Source organism: Camelus dromedarius, chromosome 21 (assembly GCF_036321535.1).
Source record: "Camelus dromedarius isolate mCamDro1 chromosome 21, mCamDro1.pat, whole genome shotgun sequence".
In the NCBI taxonomy this organism is placed as follows: domain Eukaryota; kingdom Metazoa; phylum Chordata; class Mammalia; order Artiodactyla; family Camelidae; genus Camelus; species Camelus dromedarius.
In genome coordinates, this window is record NC_087456.1 from 33,767,392 (window position 1) to 33,789,336 (window position 21,945).

Consider the following 21,945-nt stretch of genomic DNA (forward strand, 5'->3'; position numbering starts at 1 on the left):
TTTCACCATTTACTAACAGTATGAAACTTAAAACAATCCACATCAAAGGCAGCTAGAACCCATACCAGCGGTCACACCAGGAACACTTACTTTCCCACTTAGAATATTAGAAATTGTGTCATTCTCTGCGTGAATCATTAATAATCTATTAACAGTTATGAAGAATGGTTTTCAGTGAATGTGAGAATCATTGTAAACAGATTGTTGAAGAATAATGACTATTATTAACATAAGGAAGATAATCACGGCGCACTTGCACCACAGCTTATAGACTGGAAAATCTTTTTCCACGTGCATTCTATTATTTCATATCACGCACCTTCAGGATGACTTGATTATCCTTATTTGATGGTTAAAGAACTTGAAGTTTGGAGAGACGGTGACTTACTCAAGGACATATGGCTCGTTAGCATGTAAAGCCATGAAGTTTGAGGTTGGTTAAGTTTTTAAAATTATATTGAAATTTTTTTTTAAATCCAATGAAAAGCAAGCAGAATTTGTAGACTGTCATTGCTGGGTAATTTCCCAACATATGCAGGTTCTCAAATTCTGTCTCCCAAATGCTGGTGGCCAGTGTGTTCCAGAAATGAATTTTTTTAATTAAAAAAGTAATATTGAGCACATCATGTATTTCATGTAATCTGCTCAGTTGGGACTGAAGCAGCAGACAGGTTCATATTTCTGCAGCAAAACATGAAATAGTCACAACAAATCGGATAAATAAAGGATGTGAGCAGTTCGGGTCAGGTTCTGCATTTAAACAAGTTTAAGTGTCAAACTTACTTAAAAGCTCAGTCTTCAGAGATTTTGGATTTTAAAATTGCAAGTGAGAGATTAGATCCCTGTAGTCTAATTAGTGTCTGCTGGGGGTAGGTTTGTGTTTATCGTGGGTAATACATGTTCGAGCATTTGTGTTATTTCAACTTAACCTGTAATGACAGGCCACACATCAGGAAATACTAAAAGTTACATTCCTTTCCTTTGGAATTGATATAATAAAAACAAAAGTCTCATCTTCAAAAAATGAATTTGGTGGTGCTAATAAATTTGCAGGGGAGAAGGTCAGAGTTTCAGTCCTTTCTTTGACCTATCACCTACAAGAAGCCGTTTCATATCTCAAATATTCATTTTCGTTTCTCAGAAAGTAAATGAAGTGTGTCTCCACTTTTTCACAGCTGGGAGTTTTCACATAGTACTGTATAGCGTAACACAGGGATATAAAACTTCCTGTTTAACTTATAATTTTCTTTGATGTCTTTCCATAATTTTCATATTTTCTTCCATCACTGCTAATTTCTTCATAATCATAATTTCTAGTCTCTAGCATCAAAGTTTCAAATTTGCCAAAGCAGGGTTTATCAACTTGGTACCTCTGAGTTGCTCTTTAAGCCTGGCGTGTCTTTTGCTGTTAAGAAAAGCAAACACTTTTCTCAAATTTTAAACCCTGAAATCAATCATGAAATCACTAAGCCACATAAAAACAGAATCCCATGTAAGCCACAATGAGAGTATTTTCTATAAATCATAATTTTACATCTTTAGTTTTTCATTAAGAAAAATAATTTGGAAAAACTTGGTCCAGAAGTTATGACAGTGAGTTGGCTACTCTCTGATATTAGTGACACTTTCCTTAAAAATTCCTGCCAATCGTTTCAAAGAAAAATTATACAAAACCTCACCGAATTCAGTGACAGCTCTGTACTGTTTTGTTCTGTTTATGATTAATCATGCAATGGAGGTCACGTAGGCAGCTTTGCAAAAAATGTAGAGTTAAAATTTTATTCCATAAACTAAATTATTAAACATGGCTATGCTTGATTTTCAATTTTTATTTGAAAAACCTACAGCTTTTTTCAATCATGAAGCACGAATCAAACCTTTATTTCACAAATTCAGCTGGCTGTGCTTTAAATCTTATTTTGAAGATCACAGAAGCAAGTATATTTCTAAGAGTGATTTGTGAAAATGTAAGCCATCCAAGTCTAAAGAAGAATTTATAATAATTATATTTAGCTATATGCTCCTCTTAAAAATACTATAGTAATTATAATTACTTTGGTTATCATTATTTCATTATTTCACTTTAAATTATCTGCACATTTAGTGCAGATAGTTTTAAAAAATTTATATTTCACAACAATTCAGAAAATTTTGCTTTCTACTATGCACTGGGCATCCCCTACATACCAGATGCTGGAAACAAAAACACAAGTGGAGGTAACCCATGCCTTCAGGAAGCACAGTCAACGACCAAGTAGTAACAATTTAGTGACTTTTTCGATGTTACATATTTTTCAGTGTTTCTTTATGATTTCCTATTATGTGAGATATAATTGGGTTTTTTTCTTTAGACAAGAATAAAAATAGCTTTTCCAATATATCCTTTATAAAGCAGCACTGTTCTCCCAGTTGATCATTTTGAAATAATTTTCACACGAATACTTAGTGGAAAACTTATTCTCGGAAGGAGGACAGAGAAAGAGGATCCTGGAAAGGACTCTGCTGACGATGGCTCGAGGAGAGTAAGGATGGTTTGTGTCTGACGAGGTTCTCTGCAGAGGGGCAGAAGGACTGTGCTGAGAGTAAACAGGGTGGGGGTGACAAGGTAAAGGCACGGAATGTAATTCGTTTGATGAAAGAGAGAAAACGAGACAGAAAGTGAAGACTGGGGCGAGGTGGGGCGGGGTGTGCAATGCGTGAGTGTGTGTGTTTGTGTTAGGATTAAAGGAAGGAGGCTGATTTCCTTAGAAGAACTAAGAGAAAGAAAAGGGAGAAACATGAAGTTAGAAGAGAGTGGAACAAGATGATGGAATTCGGATTTGGAAAAGCCAGGAAGAAACAGGAATAAAAGTACAAGAAAAGAATCCTTTCTTTTCATCTGGAGCAAACAAGCTAATTATACAATTAATTCAGAAGAAGAAACATTGCATATACGTAGGCAAACACTGAAAAAGCAGCATATGCAGTGCTCCTAGCCCGACCCAGACATTGAAATACACTACAAAGACTGTAATTAAAACAGTAGGTGATTTTGTTTGAACAGGCAGACAGACCATTGTAGCACAATGGAAAGTCTAGAAATAGACCCGATAATGGACAGATCTGGGATCTGCTAAAAGCAGGAATTAAAAATCAATAGAATGGGATGGGCATTTTAATAAGTGTATATTGTATAACTATATATGGAAAAGTATCTTGGAAAATATAAAAATGTGTTCCCTTACTGACCACATATATCAGGATAAATTCCAAACAGATCAGATATTTACATGCAAAATGTGAAACCAAATAAACATTGAAAGAAAACATAGAATTCCTCTCTAAACTGGGAGAGAAGATGTCCCTATTACTCAAAATCCATCAGAAATAATGGAAATGATTAAAAAAAAATAAAAATATTCAGTAACAAAAGTAAAGGAAAAAGACTAGGCTGAGAAATAGCTGCAATTAATGTACAGAGTTCAAATTTACCTAATATATAAGCACCTTCTAAAAATATTAATGAATAAGAATAAAAATAAATCTATAAAAATTGGCTAGAGATATAAATAAGTCACTGAAAATGACTCTTACTCACATAAAAAGATGCCCAGCCTCACCAAAATCAGAAAGCACACTGAGATACTATTAAAAAAAAATCTATCAGATTGGCAAAACATGCAAAAGTCTAACAATCTATTCTGTTGGCAAGGTTTTGGGAAAATAAATTTTCTCATACTTTGCTGGTAGAAATACAAAATCGTACACATTTAAGGAGGAAAGTTTATCCAATAGCAAAATTATACGTGTACCTTTAATTTTTAATCCAGCAATCTCACTTTTAGATATCCATCCCAAAGACACACTGGCAAAAGTACAAAAAGACGCATGCATATGACCATTAACTACACGAGTATTTGTAATTACCAAAGACATAAAGGACTATAGATCAGTGATCTCCAGGGCATACTGTTAAGTGAAAGAAGCAATGTGGAAATAAAGGGACATATCATGCTACCATCTATATTTAAAAACTTATATTTAAAAATGGAAGAATAAACTATAAAGTTAAAAAAAAAAAGGTTACTCATTAGGGAAGGAGAAAACTGGGTGGCAGTGACAGGGTAGATGTTAAACTTCTTGACTATACCTTGTATTAAACATTTGACTTCAGACTATGTATAGTGTACATAACTAAAAAACAAAATTAAATTTTAGAAAAAACAACTCTTAAACATTGAAAACAGAAAGGAGTCTAAATTTCTATCCTGTTGACAGTATAACCAAGAACTATTCCAAGACTTAGAATATTACATCCGTATTGGGCTGTTCCGTAAAGAATGCATAAAAATGCATGTTTTTAGCAATTATAATGCTGATTTAGCATTACTGTTCTGAGACTTTTATGTATATTGTGAAAAAATGCAATTACGATTTTTATAATTCCATCATTTCTATTGTTGCTGACCACCATTCATCTCAGTGTAGGAGAAAGAAAGTACAGATATTGGACAGAAAAAGTTAAACAAAAACCCTATAGCCTGCATTTTAATTAAAAGTATTTATATGAACTGGTGAAATATTTTCTGTATTTATCGATTTTCTATTTATTTAATCTTTCAGCTCTATCCACTTAACAACCTAGAAAAAGTACCAAACCCAGTAAAAATGAACATCTCTAAACCTTGATTATAATCTTCAAATGCCATTTCCCAGTAGAAGAAACAGGACCCCTGAAAGGATGACTTACTTTAGGCGAGGAGCAGTCAGTCCTACGGAGAGCAAGGGAAGTATCACAGGGGGTTGATTTCATGACAAAAGGTCTCAGGAGGCTACTGAGGAGGTTCCCGGGGACCCGATTTAGGACAACATGATGACTAATATAATAACACGAATTAAAACATACAGAATATATTTAAATCTATGAGTCCATAATCATAACAAAATGGTTAAAAAAAGGAAATAGAATATTAGACAATTTAGACTAGAAATTCAGAGTATGGGAAACCACAGAGCAAAGAGTTTGTTTCTTCAAGAAGTAGATGGCAGTAGGAAAAACACAAGATGGGGGAAACGTAAAAATGACTTAAACCGGCCACCCATCTCCATGCATGGACCTTAGCTGATCCTGTTTTAAAAATAATGTGTAAAAATGATGACATTTGTGAGATCTCTGGAAATCCGAACACCAAGTGACTCCTTGATGATCTTAAGATGATTTTTAAGTGTGAAAATGGTAGGTGGCTGTATTTTTAAACTAGTGCTTAAATTAGGTATATACTGAAATATATGAGGTCTGAAATATACTAGAATTAATATGAGAAGTGAAGGAAATTGATGGGTGTATACATGGAACAAAACTGCCCATGACGATAATTTTTGAAGCAAAAAAACCAGTATATATGGGTTCACTATACAATTCTTTCTACATGTATTCACATTTGAAATTTTCTGTATTACATTTTTTTTAAAAATCAAAAATAAATTAGAAAAATTAGTCTTGCACAGAAAGGACCACTTTTCCTCTGAAACCGCAAGCATTGTGACTTATTTTTAAAACACTCACCCTTCCACTCTTGCTGTCTTTCTCAACAGATGATGTGACCTCTTACTATCAGGTGAAATATTACTCATCTTCTTGGCAAAATACCTATGTGTTTCTGCATTTTAAAACATCCACTTTTCCTCACTTCCAAACACCTAAACAAAGGGCTCCAGCTGTGATCTCTTTTCTGTATTTTCTTTCAACTTCTTCACTGGTGATTCAGTCTTTGTATCTAAATATGCTCCTATCTGTCTGATCTTCCAAAAAAGCCAAAAACAAAACCAAAAAGAACAGTCCATCTTCCCCCTCCCTTTCCTCATGCAACCATCTCCAAATTCCCCACCTCTCCATCACACTGAAATTTCTTTAAAAAAAACCGCTACTTTGGCAGAGACTGGTCGCTGTCTCTCAATAACCGGTGGACTCGTCTTTAAGATCAGATTTAGGCCACAACAGATTGATGGATAGAATGGATGGAGAAAGAAGAAATCAGGGTGGGGGGGAAGGTGGACAGTATCTGCTCTTCCTTTCTGTAAGATTTAGTGTGAGAATTAAATTAAATTTATTTAAAAACTAGAGAGTAACTAAATGCAAGGTACCGGACAGAAGGTTTATTAGCAAAAACTTAGTATGCTTCCCTGATGACTCTCACATGCAGCCAGTTCATGCATCTTTCTGTCTCTTGGAGTCAAACTGTTATCTGCCACACTGCTTTCAGGACCAGCGTGGGGTTGTAATGTTCATGAAATACAGCTGGAACTGGAATGCATAATCACTTACTAGAACTTCTCAAAAAAAAGAAAAAAGAAAAGAAAAGAAAGAAAAAGTAGCTGAATAGTAACTAACAAAAAGCACACATAATGCTAGGACTCCAGTTCTATAAGAAATACAATCGTACTTAATACCATTAGATTGGCAAAGAGCTATTCATATGATTTTTAAATGAAGATTTTCTTTTAATTTGCATCTTTTGTGAAATCATTGGTCACGAATGAATCTGAACTATATTTCAAGTACGTGAAATTAATCATGAATTTCAGTAACACACGGAATCCTGACTCCAACATATTTCAGCTTTACGTCCTTGAGCAAGATCTTTACCCTCTGACCTTCAAGTTCTTGAAGGATAAAATGGGACACTTAACTAATTAGGGTTTATAAGGAATAATAAGAAAATATACATAAAGCACCTGACATGATTCCTGGCTTAGAGTAGGTACTTAGTAAATACGTTTCCTTTTCTTGTTCAAAGAAGCACAGGTAACTTCTTTTAAACTCCAACCAACTTCATCCAGCTCAATGATTAAAAATTTCTCCCTCTGTATACTGTTTCAAATTGAGACTTTAATAATAAAGATGAATAATAAAGATGAGAATGGGGACAAATGTGGACTTCATTCTATCTTATCCTTAAACCTATATGATACTGACATTATCTTAGCTCTTGGTTTACCCAGGTTATATATATACATATATGTCAAAGCAAAACACCTTATTTATCATTGGATTTTCCTCTAAGGTGACTAAATTTCTTTTTAAAATAAAATCCATATAGTGAGTGCTAAGTGATACACGTTAAAATGATCTTCACATTATCTATTTAAGCTGTGCTATGTGCAGTATATTTATGGGGCAATCACCCAGCAACACAGGAGCATAATAATCCTTGAGACACAGCTGCACTGTGTAAGACCAAGCACTGTTTGAACTTCAGATTAAAGCCTTTGAAGACTTTGTTTCTGGAGCACGAGAAACTAAACAATTTTTATAGAAACATTTTGGTTCATCTGTGGTTGGTCCAGTTATTTGCCAATGCCTCAAATTAATTTTATCCCAGGCCCTAAAATAAAATGTGATTTGTGTGTGTGTGTGTGTGTGTGTGTGTGTGTGTGTGTGTGTGTATGTAAGACAGACTTTGGAGCCAGAAGAACTAGATGTAAATCTCAGCCCCACTATTAACAAGCAAATTAGCAAGTTCCCAGACTTAGTTTGCTTATCTCTAAAATGGAAGTGTTTTTTGGTAAAAATTAAAATTCATGTAATTCATGTAATGGGTTTAGCACAGTGCTAGAGAGCTGAGGAAACACCTAAAATTTTTAGCGCTCCCTTCTTATTATCTCTAGAAGACTGGTATCTGTCCCTAGTCCCTTCAAATTGACCTGTGAAACAGAAATGTGATCCTTCAGTTACTAAATTCGAGCCAACTCGACTCCACCCAACGGCAAGAAATCACAAGTCCACATCATACGATACTTTTAAAGAGCATACCATAGCCCACCGTGGAAAGACCCAAGTGTTTCATTCTATTTTTCACAAGTTCAGCGAGCTCTTGTCTTTCTGACCTCCTGTAGAGGCTCAGCCGCTGCTGGGTTATTTTCTCGGCCGTTTTACCGGGGTGTTTGGGGCCTTTCCGGCTCAGCCTCCGCGCCCACTGCATGCTCTTCCTCCGCAGCAGCGGGTGGTCTGACTGGTCGCTGGACGTCGAGTTGCGGTGGTTACTTCGGTGGTGACCTTGCTCCTTGGCGTCCTTGGTGTCTTCCCAGTCTTCCACACTGATAGATATCTGAGACTTTAAAAGAAACGGATATTGAGGATTAGGTATTTTAGGATTTATGTAGCCTGGAGTTATACTGCCTAATATATATCTGTTGCTAATATCTTGATTTAATTATATATCTCATAAGAGTTTTCACAGAAAGCGCAAAATCATACTCATTGACGCCAATTTTGTTACTAAAAAAATTTAGAAAATATGGCTTTTTTGAACTCATATATGAGCCAGATAAAATATCCTCTAAGTTTTTATGAAAGGATTTCATTTTTTATGCATCAGAGTTCTCATTAAATGACTTTTAGCACAGAGTTGTTTGAAACCACAAACAAAAAGAACTAAATCTTTTATAACTTTATTCAAATATAGTCACTGTAATGGACTTTTCAAAATTTACTCCTAGTGTTTCACATGAAATTTAAAAAAGGGTTATGAAAGTTTAAAAAAATTGGAATTATTATTTTTAAAGATTTTTAAATTATTGCTCTTTCTAAAGAAGGCATTGGAATGCACTTTATAAAATGTGAATTTTTTTATTTAGACATATGACTTGGAAGAAAACAAAAAGCAATTTATTGAATTAATGTGTGAATAATTCACCACATAAAATGTTTTCTGACTAAAATATTTAAATATATTTCAGGAAGTATTCTCAGTATCCTAAATGAAAATATGTTGTAAATATTAATATTTCACAAATGTATTCTAGTATCACAAATAAAACTTAAATCAGGCTATTCTCCATGGGAGGGGAAAACAATGCACAAATTCACCATTCACTAGTTTGATTTATTTGTTTACTACCAAGTCTGGTTTTAAAGAAAGAAGCTTTCTTTTGAATATAGGTCCTTAGTAAATAAAAATTTCCTGTTTCGAAACTGTTGCTTTTTATAGTAGGAAGTCGTATGAAAGGCAACACTGTTCGAAGCAGAAAGCCTTACTTCCTACAAGCATGTGCGTGCAAAGGTGCCGCTTCCGGACTTTTTCTGCGCGTGAGCGCCCAGCTCATGGATCTGCTCACTGCGTTTCTCCTCTACGGATGGGAGTTTGAGCTGCAGCTACAACATGCATGTGTTGCTGGACCAAAGTAATAACATTTAAATTATCAATTTAAGTAAGGTCAGGAGGTGGATCCAAAAAGATCCTCTAAAAGTGAATATAGATTATGGAGGCTCAGTCAATGCCTCATGAACAATTCCTAGCGGCAAGTTATGAAATTATCTCCCACTAAAATTCAATACAGAATGTAAGTATTAATTCGCATTTGTTTCAAAACAGTACTGTATGAGTGATATGAAAACAATCTGTTAACCCTCATATCTTCAGTGATAGAACATTTCACCCCAAAATAGAGAAACCTCATTTTAGCTAAAGAACTTAAATTGGAAGTATTAAAAATTTTAATACCATGCTTTTGCAATAGCAGATACTTTTATTGTAAGTCTTAACTTACTCTCTAGTCTTACCCTTGATAGTATACTGAAAATCTTCTTCTGTGGAAGTAAAATACATAAACCCGTGGGTAAGATCTACCGTCGGTAAAGACTATCAGTCTTTGATCGGTAGTTTCAATTTATACGTACTTTGTGGCGAAAATGAAAACATGTTAGTCTATTCACGTTTAGATACATGGCCTGCAGACTTTTGTGAATGTTTATTTAATCTTTCTAGTCATAAATCCCTGTGAGTAAAAGTCTGATTTTCTACAAATATGTGGAAATAGTAATCTTGCCAGACCAAATACTCAAGATGTTATGTTAATATAATGCTACTTATAATTCAAGACACAGACCATATGTTAATAAATACTTCACGGGAGAGACTGGAAAGTCCCTTCTCTTCCAAGTAGAGGATCCAATATGGTTTGTCTTTGTGAACGCGTTTTCTTAGTTATGTGTTCCAGGAATTGTGTCTAGTATATATTAGCCAAATAATGCTGAATCCTCTATTCACCACTGTTTTGAATTCCCCAAGGAAGATACTATCATGATTTACACATAAAATCCATAGGAATCAGAAGGCACTTTTATCAGTAATTCAATAAAAGTAACATCTCTTCATATATTTCACTAACTAAGAAAAAATGAATTAGAAGGATTTGAGGATTAATTTTAAGAAATGTAAGCTGACAACACATAGCTTGTTCTTTACATGCTTGGAATTTGCAGCCTTTTTCCTAGACCCCCACTATGACAACATAAAAAGTACACTGAGTTTTTATGCTTTAACATATACAAATGGGAGGGATATTTGGATATTCCCTAGCTCGGTGCCTACAACAAAACTGTGTAACTACTAAATAAAATGAGAATAATGATACCCATCTTCTACCCCATAGAAATGTGCACATTCACGTGACACATTAGTTATGCAGAAAGCATGTCACCTGTGAACTTCCAGACATGATAATAATACCAGTATAGCCTAGTAGTAAGGATTATCCACAGTATCTGCTGCATTGGTGACAAACACGAGTTATTCCATTCCTGGGTACTGAATGTGTGTGTGTTTCTGTGTGTGTGTTTTAAAAGCAAGTCCATTTTAAAATACTCCTTCCTGCTGTCACTTCATCATCTGATTGTAACTCCATGGTGTTGTGAACATGACACCATGATCTAGAGGAAACAGCACGTTTCTGGGACACACGGAAGTGCTTTTATTGAAGGACCTTTTCCTGAACCTAGAGTCAGAGTGATAAAGCGGTTAAAAGCAAGTCTTCTGGCATCAGGTAGAACGGGGTTTAAACACAAGTTCTACAACTTGCCAGCTCTGTATTTCTGGTTATGTAATTTAAACTGTCTAAGATTATTCCTAGTTCCCTATCTGAAAAATGTTAATTATATTATTACTTTGCTCACAGGGTTTTTCTAAGGAGCTTTAAGAGATGGTACGTGAAAAGTGCACAGTACAGTGCCTGTCTCAGCAAATGCTCAATAAATATTAGTTAATATTGTGGCTCGTAATCTTGCATGAGATTGCTATAAAAAGAGAAAAGAAAAATAAATAATTATGAGGGCTTATATAAAAGTAAAAGATGGGTATAAAATATAGGGAGTGACTCATATTTTTGGTGTGGTTTTCTTTATCAGTATTTCATAGGAAATCAAGGTGCTATCCACAAATCCTTGGGGGTAAAGTTTTGTGAAATCTGAAAAACAGAATAAGCAATTAAGTCAAAGGGGAGATTTATTGTTCTGTACTGCTTCTGTGAATTATTTTTCACTATTTCTACGAATAATGGGAGGACTCTGGTTTAACTTTTTTGTACTTTTACTGGCAGAAGCCTAACATAATGATTAATTTGAAAAAAATCATGATTTTATACTAATGTTTGTGAAACTGCAGAAGATATTTACCTGTTACAATGGTCTGATCTGAATGTTTGTGTCCCCTCAAAATTCGTATGTTGAAATCCTAACCCCCAGAGTTATTTATTTGTAGGTCATGAGGGTGGAGCTCCCATGAATGAGATTAGTGCCCATATGAAGGGGCTATTCTTACATGAAATGATTCTAGAAACATATTTATGTTGTTCAATAAGGAAATTAAAAATTCATATGGGTATACCAACAACAATTTTCATATCAATTTAAAACGTTATCATTTTTTAGAGTGACATTATTTTCCAAACATTTCTCAAACTTAATATGGTTGAAGAAGGCTAAAAGGATTTCTTCACAATAATAAGAATTAAAAACTTTATAAATGAAAAAAAAAAGTTTCCTGTTCCTCAAGTAGCTTAATCGCTTTAATTATCAGAAAGGTAGAAAGTGTCAGATTCACAACATATATCAAACATTCCTTCCCACACTTTACACACAAACACACCGTCAAGTTACTCAAATCAACTTCCTCCCAATTTTTTATTGAACAGTTATTCATGTCATAGGTTATCAAGCAATCTGTGGAACAAAGTGGTATTTTAAAATAAATCAGTTCACCCAGCAGTTCGAAAGTGAGTGTTTGCAATCTGGATTCATGACTCTCTTAAGAATAGTTTTATAGCCTTTGAAACAGACTTAAACTGTGCTATCTGATTTATGACTCAGGACATTCTGAATGGTCGCTAAAGAAGAAAACACAGGAAAATGGAATCACTGAAGATGTGTTAGTTGAACATTTTATAAAAGAATTCCTATAAAATTGTTTTCCATTAAGGAAAGGTTAATTATAATAATATTTGAGAGATCATCTAAATTTAAATATGTATGTGTCATGGCTAGTGACTCTGAGACTCCTGGAAATTTCTTTTTATTAATTAAAAATCCACAGAAAGCTGTTTGTCCATTTTCAATACAGGCTCAGTTTAATAAGTTCATTTAGTCTGTGGTCTAGGAAGAGGTAGAAAATAGTGATTAACATTGTATTTAGATGTATAAATTCTAGAGCCAAATAATTACTCAAGAATTCAGGTTTTAATAATATTTTTAAAGTTAATCACTTGATGGAATAATGAAAATTATTTCAACCTCTTGACTTCATTTTTATATCTAGCAATAGAGATTTCACCTACATGTTCTGTTAGGCACTTTCCAATTCTATCTATTATTCTATAAATATAAGGTTTACTCATAGTCAACAGAATCTCCATTAACTATTAACACACAGTTCCAATCCAATAACTTCATAGGTCAAAATTTAATTTTGTTTCAATTGTCTAATGCCTCTCCTAGTGCATTAAGCCCAAAAAATCTTAATTTTTTCTTCCTTGTTTAAGATCCTGATTACTATCATCATATAACTGCTAACTACATGGTAGCTGTCTTCCCTTAAAACTTAATTTAATTCTCTTACAATTTAAATAATTTAAATAACTCATCTCTGCCAATAAGAACAAACTGAGAAGGAATTTTGACCTTAACTTTAACTGGTTGTTTGTATTATTAGACTAGGAGCCTTGAAAAGTGGTTCATAAATATATACATAATAGATGACATATATATTGCTAATTTTGTTTTTTATCACATGTGTAGGAAGTTACACTCCAAAAGAGCTACTTGAGTTTTTTATTTTTCACAGACCACAGTCTGAGGAGAAGGTAGGGGAATGGATATTAAGGGCGCGGGATAATGGTGGAAGAAACACAAAGGTGGACAGGGCAGAATTCAAGGATACAGTCTCACTAAGCGTCCGAAGTTGCAGCTCAGGGACTCAGAAGGGACTCTAAGAGCTGCAACAAATGGCCTCCAGTCGAAGTCAGAAAGTTCTAATCACTGGCATTAAGGGCAGGAGTATGAAATTGGGGCTCTTGTCAAAGTGGCCCCGTGTCTCCGTGTGTTTCACACTGAATTGCATGTCTGGATTCCAATAAAGAGCATGACTGACACTACCTTCAGAGAATGACCCTCATCCTGTGACCACTGGCTGTGGGCGTAAACCAGGCATCACTCTCCTTGACCAGAGCGCTCAGGGGAAAGACTGGTACCCGGGCATCGTACAGGTCCATCACGTGGCTGCTTTGCGGAGGAAGACGCTGAGCTCGCACTCCTGAAAACAACTCCCAGGACCCTACAAAGCGTTTCTGCTGCTGCTGCCTGCCCCTCCGGGACAACAAAGGTACCGATCCCCACAGCAGTAAGAAAAGGCACCCACAGGCCCCCGCAGCACAGCCAAGGGATCCACTCAGAACTGGGTTAAGCCTCAGGTCTTGTACCCACTGGCGTCGCGGAGGCCCGTAACTCTGAAGACACTGACTTGAGACTCTCTGAAGGAGACTTACACCTAAGAACAGGGTCGAAAAGATTCCCTGAGTGTCTAGCAACCAAAGACAACAGCACCGAAGAGCTGCAGATCCAAGGGGTGGAAACAGACAACTGAGACGGCAGTCCATGATTAGTCCAACGGGAAAACCCCTAATTTACCAAAATAATTTATAAGACAAAAACATAAAAGGGAGCTGACTGGCTTTGAGCCTCTATCACAAAGGTTCCAAATTAACATCTGAGATGTACCAACTGGCAAACCTTTAGGTCTTTTTCTTTCTTTCTTTCAGTTGTGGCTCAAGTTTTAGTTATGACTGAAGATCTCACTACACTTAAAGACCCGAAATATGGAGACTGCACTAAGATTAAGGTGACAACTATACTCAAGGGGAGTTATCAAATGCAAGACAGAGAACAAGTAAAGATGCCTCATCTTAACCATCAGAGCTGTTGCCTCGCCTAAATCCCCCCCCCCCTCCCCAGTCATAACACCCATTGCTCTGAAACATCCCCGAGCAGACACGCACACTCTGATCCAACTGGTAATAAATTAAAATTGAATGAGATAAAATCTTTGGTACTTACAATCAGTTTGACAAGATGGGACCATATGAACCTTCTGTCTGCCCAAAATAGTTAATAAGGCTTCAAGGATTGTAAAGAGCTTTCAAGGATTAAAACCCATTGTAAGAACTACTCAGAGCACAGATGCTTCTCCATTTAACAGCACAAACCGACCTGCTCTTATCTCTGGAAAGAACGAACGATGCCCCGCAGCAGACTGTCCCAACCTCCGTGCTGCGCTCCCACACGCGGAGGCACCAGACCCAACGGTACTGAAAAGACCGGATCCATTTAATCGGCAAATGGTAAACGCTTGGCAGCCATAGTTGTGACTAATACGTTTTGTCAGAGCCTAGGCTGACAAACTCTCAGCCAGGTTCCCTTCACCTTCGACGGGACGCAACACGTCTTCACGTCACTGCACATCCGGCACCTCAAGAGCCCCGCAATCGCAGAGTCTTTGCAGGCGGGGTCGACACTGCACCCCACTTCCTCCGGGAACACAGCTATGTCATGACCTTGATGGTATCTCTCAAGGCGATGTACTGGGCACACTTTCAGGACACAGAAACAGTCACAAAGGAGCTCACACAAAGAACAGCGTCCCCTCAACTTAGGGACGTTTCTGGGCACTATTTGGTCAGTCAAGGGGTGCTTCACCGCTGACACTGTCAACAAAAAATTATTGATCGGGGAGTACCCGCAATATTAAGACACATCTAACATTTTTGAGGCCTTTGGGTTCTGGAGATACAGTCTTCATTTACAAATATTTTTAAGCCCATTTATGCTGCCACTCGTGAACTGAAGTCCATGACTCTAGACCATCTCCAAGTTAGCTTCCCCTTCCCCTCCTCCGCCTCCACCCCAGACCCCTCCACTAGCGCCTCCTGGAGGCTCTCAACAGGTGTCCGCGGGCTTCCAGAGCAAGGAACTGTCCTCCGTGGTCGCGTGCCACTCACTATTAGAGCAGGAACTACCAGGCACGTATCTGTAAACATTTACATAAAAATTTAGGGTAAAATAATAATTAAGGGCCAAAATTTATGACAGAGGCCGGTACAAGTAAAATTATACAGCGTTGAGCAGACTGAAAGGATGACTCCACATAGGGAAGGAGACCTTGACTGGTTTGTGAACACACACGGAGAACGTGCATGAGACGTTGCCCGAGGCATGTGGGATACAGTGATGAAAAGACAGGTGTGGTTTAGAGATAATCCCCTAATTTCAAATTGTCTATCTCAATACCCTCAGGTGGGGAGGAGAGAAGCGAGAAATCAAGAATGTGAGAATAGGTAGAAAAATTGATTGTCACAGAGGCCAAGGAAGAAGTGTTTTTCATGGAATGGGCGATGGATATTATCAAACAGCTCTTACTATAGATTTTTTCCCCTCTAATACACATGGCATAAATAATATCGATTTTTATAGAGACACTGAGGAAGAGAAGTTACAAAAGGCCATTAGTTTTTTTAGGACCATAGCATTACCTATGACGAAAGTTTTTTTTTTTAATAAAGGCTAAATATCTTTCATTCATACAAACACGTTGTCTTAACAGAGGTTACTGGTGATCCTGAGAAGTCAGCTTTCTAAATAGCACTTTGCAGCACTTAAGGGTTACTATTTCTCTAACACATTCATTGCTTTTTTGAGTCGTGGTGTTCAGAAGTAAATTTTAAGTTTTTAATGAAATCACACTAAGTATGTCGTGTTTATATATTATATGGGCTCTGTCAGTGCCAGGAGCACTGGTTTTTGTTTTTTTTTTCTCATTGCTTTTATGAACTCAGATGACCTTTCACTGTGCAGTGCTGGGAATGTTTACAATCTTCTCTGAAGCTGGAACATTTTATTTTCTCCTCAAAATAATGCATTTTTACGGTGAAGTAAAAATCTGATCAACATCAAAATTATCATCACTGTACATTTTATAACTACCTTTTTTTGTAGGTCTCAAGACATTTCTTTATTCTTCTAATAGTTATTTACCATTGATGATTGTGTTTCATGCTGACATGTGTCTGACAGGTTAGACTCAAAGTCTGGCCCAAATCTAGGCTGATTTCATCCTCATTAACTTTTGGTTCACAGGAAACTAAAAGGAAGTTTTCCTTAACCAAATGATTCGTTTTATGTCTAGAAATGACCAAACTATGAACATATTTTCTCTCCATAGAGAACATCCTTTTTGGATACATAAGTTTCGGTTTTTATGAATTGTATGTAAGTATGTGTGTGTGTGTATGTGTGCGTGTGTAGAGAATTTTCTAACACACTCGAATAGCTTTAAAGTCTAAAACTGATTTACAAACAACAAAAAATCAACAAATGGAAGAGCACTGATTAAGCCACAGGTTCAGCACAGCCACAGAGGCACTCACGTGCTTTCCGTGGTTAGAATCGTAGTTTCATTGGCAGCTCCGTCACCTTCACAGTTTAATTTTTACTTGTCATTTTCCAGCATTACACGAATATATAGCCTAGAGCAATAGTTTCAGCCATGTGTATATGTGTGTGTGTGTGCACGTGTGTGTGTAAAATGTCTGAGGTGTAGTGGAACTGACACTACACTCGTGTTAGAACCATTGTAAGTGGTTCTCTCTCCTCTTCTCTTTCCCAGCATTTGAGACCCGTGCCCTGGAGCATACACTGTACTGGGTGACACACCATAGCTATGAATAAGCGAGCCTGTGGAAAGAACGTTTCTACGATACATGGAATGCCTTAATTAAAGAACAGACACGGCGACATAAGACTGGGTAGATATGAATATTCATATTCGTATGTAAAGATTCTACATAAAATGGTATTACTGATCCAAGGCTTAGAGACCATCACTCGCTTGTGAAGACCTAGATGACTGAGATCACCCTTACAATTTTCCACTCAGTTCTGATTTTGCAGATGCCAGCAGCCACTCAAGCAGCTGTGACTAAAGGCTTAATTCACTTCCTGCGGCAGAGTGAAGTGCCCATGCAGCTTCAGTCACTAAGTGAACAGAGAGCCATGACTATGCAGTTAAATTAAATCAAGTAGATCAAATGCATTTAAACAGCTCCTTGCTAATAAGTATGCCTGCCAGTGAGATCCTTAAGTTAAAGTAAATAAATGCAAGTGCAAAATGCTTTCCTGGGGTTGAAAATAAACAAGGTAAGAATTGAAAGAGCTAGGAAATATTATTTTTAAAAAGCGAAAGTTACAGAGGCGTTCAGACTCATGGTGTGTGATTGTGTGAGTGTGTGTGCATGCGTGTGTGTGAAGTAGAATGCATCTGAGGTTAGTGACCGTATCTACATTTGCTAATATTATAAGGTGTTTATCCAAATCACAGGAATACTTACTATTGCTTTATTTATACATTTAAGTGCATCAATATCGACGCAAACATTTTCTGAAGCGGTGTCATCCACTCAGAAACGAAGCACCAGTGGAAAAATGGTAAGATCTATGCTTCTTTACATACCTGGCCACAGATTTATTTGCCATTAACTATGAACAGTTCACTTAACACATTTCTGCCTTTTTTGCCTAACTTGTGAAATGCTAATAATAAACTCCCTACTTCATCTTCACTCTGCTGTCTGCTGAGAACAGCTCAAGCTCACACACAGCTGGTCAAAGTAGGAGCCAACTTTTAAACCCAGATCCTCTGGTTCCAAGTCCAGTGCTTATTCTGTCAGGTAAAATAACTGGATAGACTTTTTTTTTTTCCCCAGGAACAGAGACGGAAGGGAGTATCAAAAAAGAAGAGGCAAGATGAAGCAACTTCACTTGCGACGTTGCTAAGATACTTCATAAAGTCACGTCTGCCGGTTCATTGTAAATAAAGGGAAATCTCATTTGTGAGTCAGGTCAGGTCAAATACGGTACAGGTGCAAATTAAAAATTTTAGAAATATATGTTTGATCTCATTTGAAGTCAAAGCATCACAAAACATATTCTAAAAATGCGACCATAAGAACTCTAAGGCGAGTTCCCCAAACCCTGCTTGTGCCAGAAACGTGTTCTGAACTGAACTAGATTTTAATTTGCTCAGTGTGCAGGGAGTCAAAGTAGCTGAAACCCCTGAGAAACTTCATGCTACACAAACATTTCCATTTTCTGTGTGTACTATGATGTGGAAACTGCTCTAAAACATTATTCTTAACAGCACAAAGTGAAGCTTCCTTTGTGAATATTTAGTAAATTCCAAAGGAATCAATATCTGGGAAAACAAAATTAGACTATTCAAAAAGATAACAAATTAGAGCTTATAAAACCTTAAATAAATAATTTAAGGTGTTCCAAATAATTTAATAAGCAGATTTTACATTTATGATATGGATTCAAATCTACGATGCAGAGGAAACAGCAGTCATTCTGTCAAAATATGGGGTATTATGATAATATAGAACCTTTCTCCAAAATTCTACAGTCTCAAAAATGATTTGAACCTTCAGTTGGTAACTCTGGCACACAAATTTTACACTTGCAACTGCATTCTATAATGGGCTGAATTCTACCATTGCTTTGTCATTTGAAACTCAATTTTTGAAGTTGAAAATATTTATGTTTGTAATGGTTTCTTTAATTCTACTAATGCTTGGGAGTTTGTGTTAAGTACTAAAACCGTAATGGCTATTCTATATCATGATTTACATGAAGAAAATGAAAAATAAAATTAAAAACGCAAATCACATGAAGATAACTCAAGGTTTTAGAAGTATAAAAGGTGTATATAGACATACATAATGTTATTAAGAATTTTATTTTTACTGTAGTAAATCAGGTTATGAAACATTAAAATGATGGCTTCTTTGTGACAGTAAATTAAAGCTATTAAAGAATAAATTCAACATTAAAAAGTATACTAAAGGAGTCCATCATGGGTCCTATTGTTCCCAGACCCCTCTCCAGCAGGTCCAGTCAACATAAGAGGCAAACTAAAAGGTACGTCTGACATCAAGACCCCCGTCCCTTTCAGTCCCACCTGATACTTGATCACTGAAGGTGGACAGACAGTCCACAGCCAGTAAGTGACCAGCTGGTAAAGACACCCGACAGTAAAATACGTGATTGGATTAACACATAAACAGCTGAAGACAAACAGGTAAAATTAATTTGCAATCATATTAAGGAAATAAAAATACACTGATTTGGAAACAGCATTTATAAGCATTTCAGCCTGTTTTCTTTTAAAATCTGAAATGCTTAATTTAATCTTTAATATTCTTTTCCTTTAATAACCGAATTAAGATATTAAGACCATTTGAGGAAAGGGAGGCAAACAAAATACTTACTTGTGATGCTATTTCTCGATACTGACACAAGGGAGGGAAAAAGAAACACACAAAATGCAGTTTAAACAATGACCAGACAGTACATACACCAAACAATCAGTAACAAGACAATCTATGACAGACACCACGTAACACTGATAACCTAATTATATGTTTATTCATCATAGCACTTTTGAATAAAATTAGGTGAAGAGTAAGCTATTATTTTAAAAATTCAGCAGAAATTTGTTCTTGTTAGATTATTTTTTCTAAAATTGTCTTTCTAATATCTGATAGAAAGGAAATGTGGTGCTAGTAAAAAATAAAACAATTGTTAAGAGCTTAATAAACTACTATATTCATGAGATAATATTTGACATAATTACTTATATTCAATAATCAATGTTAATTGAATAATCAATTCAGTATTAATATCCATAGCATTTAAAAAAGTTTTAAATCTTTCAGTAAGATTGTTTCCCCACCTTCAGTTCTAAGGAATAATATTCTATTCATTCTTCAAAAGATAGAAGTGAAATTTTCAATTATATTCTTTGGTATAAATATAACTCAGAACTAACCCATTACCTAGTATTCTCAATATTGTTACAAATATTAAGAATGTATAATAAACATTTGAATATAGGCTCCTTGAAACTGTCTTAACATATGGCCCAATGAAGTAAACACTACTTGAGGGAATAATGGCAAAGAATGGACAGCTAGAGCTTCAAAACTATTTTATCTAAACCCTTATTAAAATAATTTTATTAATATGATTTTATAAAATGAAAACTTTTGTTTTAATAAAATATTTAAAATATTACTTTCCAATTTAATTGTAAAAAGTTAATGGCTAGTAGATGGAACAGTCAATGATTAACAATTACAGTTTGCCCATTTTTTTTTTTTAAATTACAGGATTCATTGACTATGAAGGTGACCAACAGAGTAAGTAACATTACTCTGCAAGTGTATTGGTTATACTGGAAAGATGTTGGTATTTTAATATGCTTTAAAATAATCTCTCTCTAATTCCTAGTATAATTTTCCCAGGTGATAATACACTTTAAATGTGATTTTCAGTACAGTGGAAAAATGAAGGCAAACACAGTTTCATGCTTTCTTACCAAAAAAGGGAACAAATGTTTATTAATTCAGAAAGCAGTGATATAACTTAAGACAACTTTTTTCTCTAGACACAAAACATGGGAAGATACTGAAGACAGATTAGGAAATGAGGCAGCATGAAAGCATGCACCTGCTTTTAAAATGTATTTTGTGAGCTCCATGAAAAAACAGGGACGCAAGACCTTTTTTTTTTATATTAGTTTATTCCCCCTACATTCTTATATGAAATGTTGGCATTAAATTTGAAAATTCTTCATAGAATAGAATTTAATATTTAAAAATGTAAACTGAAGAAACGATCAATGAATGGGTCTGACAATGACGGCTTTATGGCAATAAATCTATTAGCTGTTTTTATTAGTTACATAAGCATAGTTTAAATAGTCAGAAATGTTATGGTTTGTTTTGAGAAACAGCAGCTCCCACCGTAACCTCATGGGGCCCGTCTGCCTTTACCCCTTTTAGCTAGACGTGCTGGTCTTTACATTTCAATGTGCACTGCTGGATGGCTCTTTCTTTTTTTCTAATTCCAGTTTCTACTTTTGTCTACTGACTTCTCACTCTGGAAGGAGACAAATTAACAATCTCTTCTACCTATTCCACTATTGTTGCCACACCCCTTCACTTCAAAATAGCTGAAGTGTAATTTTGGTTAGATCAAACTCCAGGGCATATTATGACTAAGTACAATTTACAGATTAAAATATATGGGAAATATGGTTACTGCTCATTGTCTGCATAAAATTTTTGTTGGCGGTGGTGAGATTGTATTCCTAGAGTTAATTAATAATTTCATTAATCACTCAATTAGATTTGTCCTTAAGAATCCATCCTGAACTCTTTGGCAACTGTCCAATCTTTCTTTAAGACAATGAGATGCATCAGGTACCCTGTGGCTTTCCTCTTCCAGAAGCCATCTCTCTGGAGCCTTCTGACCTGCTCCCGGCTGCCCTTTCTGCCTGGTGGCCCTTTCATCGCCATCCTGGCTTCTTCCTTGGTTTCATACTTGTTGCCAAATGTCTGGTTTCTTTGTATACCTGACTCTGGAAATTTACTCACTCATTTTGGTGGGAGTATTTTCCTTAGAAAGTGGGCATGGGAGAATATTTTTGGGGAAAATGATGAAATATGATTTATCTTACTCTCACTCAAGTTTGAAAGTGTTAGCTGAATACAGAATTCTAGTTTGGAAATAAAATTCCCTCAAAA

At 35.8% G+C, this 21,945-nt stretch overlaps 1 protein-coding gene across 1 annotated transcript in view; it reads right to left on the bottom strand.

Annotated features, from left to right (window-relative positions):
• Positions 1-21,945, bottom strand: part of KCNT2 (potassium sodium-activated channel subfamily T member 2) — a 172,798-nt gene that overhangs the window by 10,858 nt on the left and 139,995 nt on the right. The window contains exon 19 of the mRNA XM_031438358.2: positions 7,793-8,093. Within this exon, the coding sequence (XP_031294218.1) occupies positions 7,793-8,093 (301 nt within the window). The remainder of the gene's footprint in view (positions 1-7,792; positions 8,094-21,945) is intronic.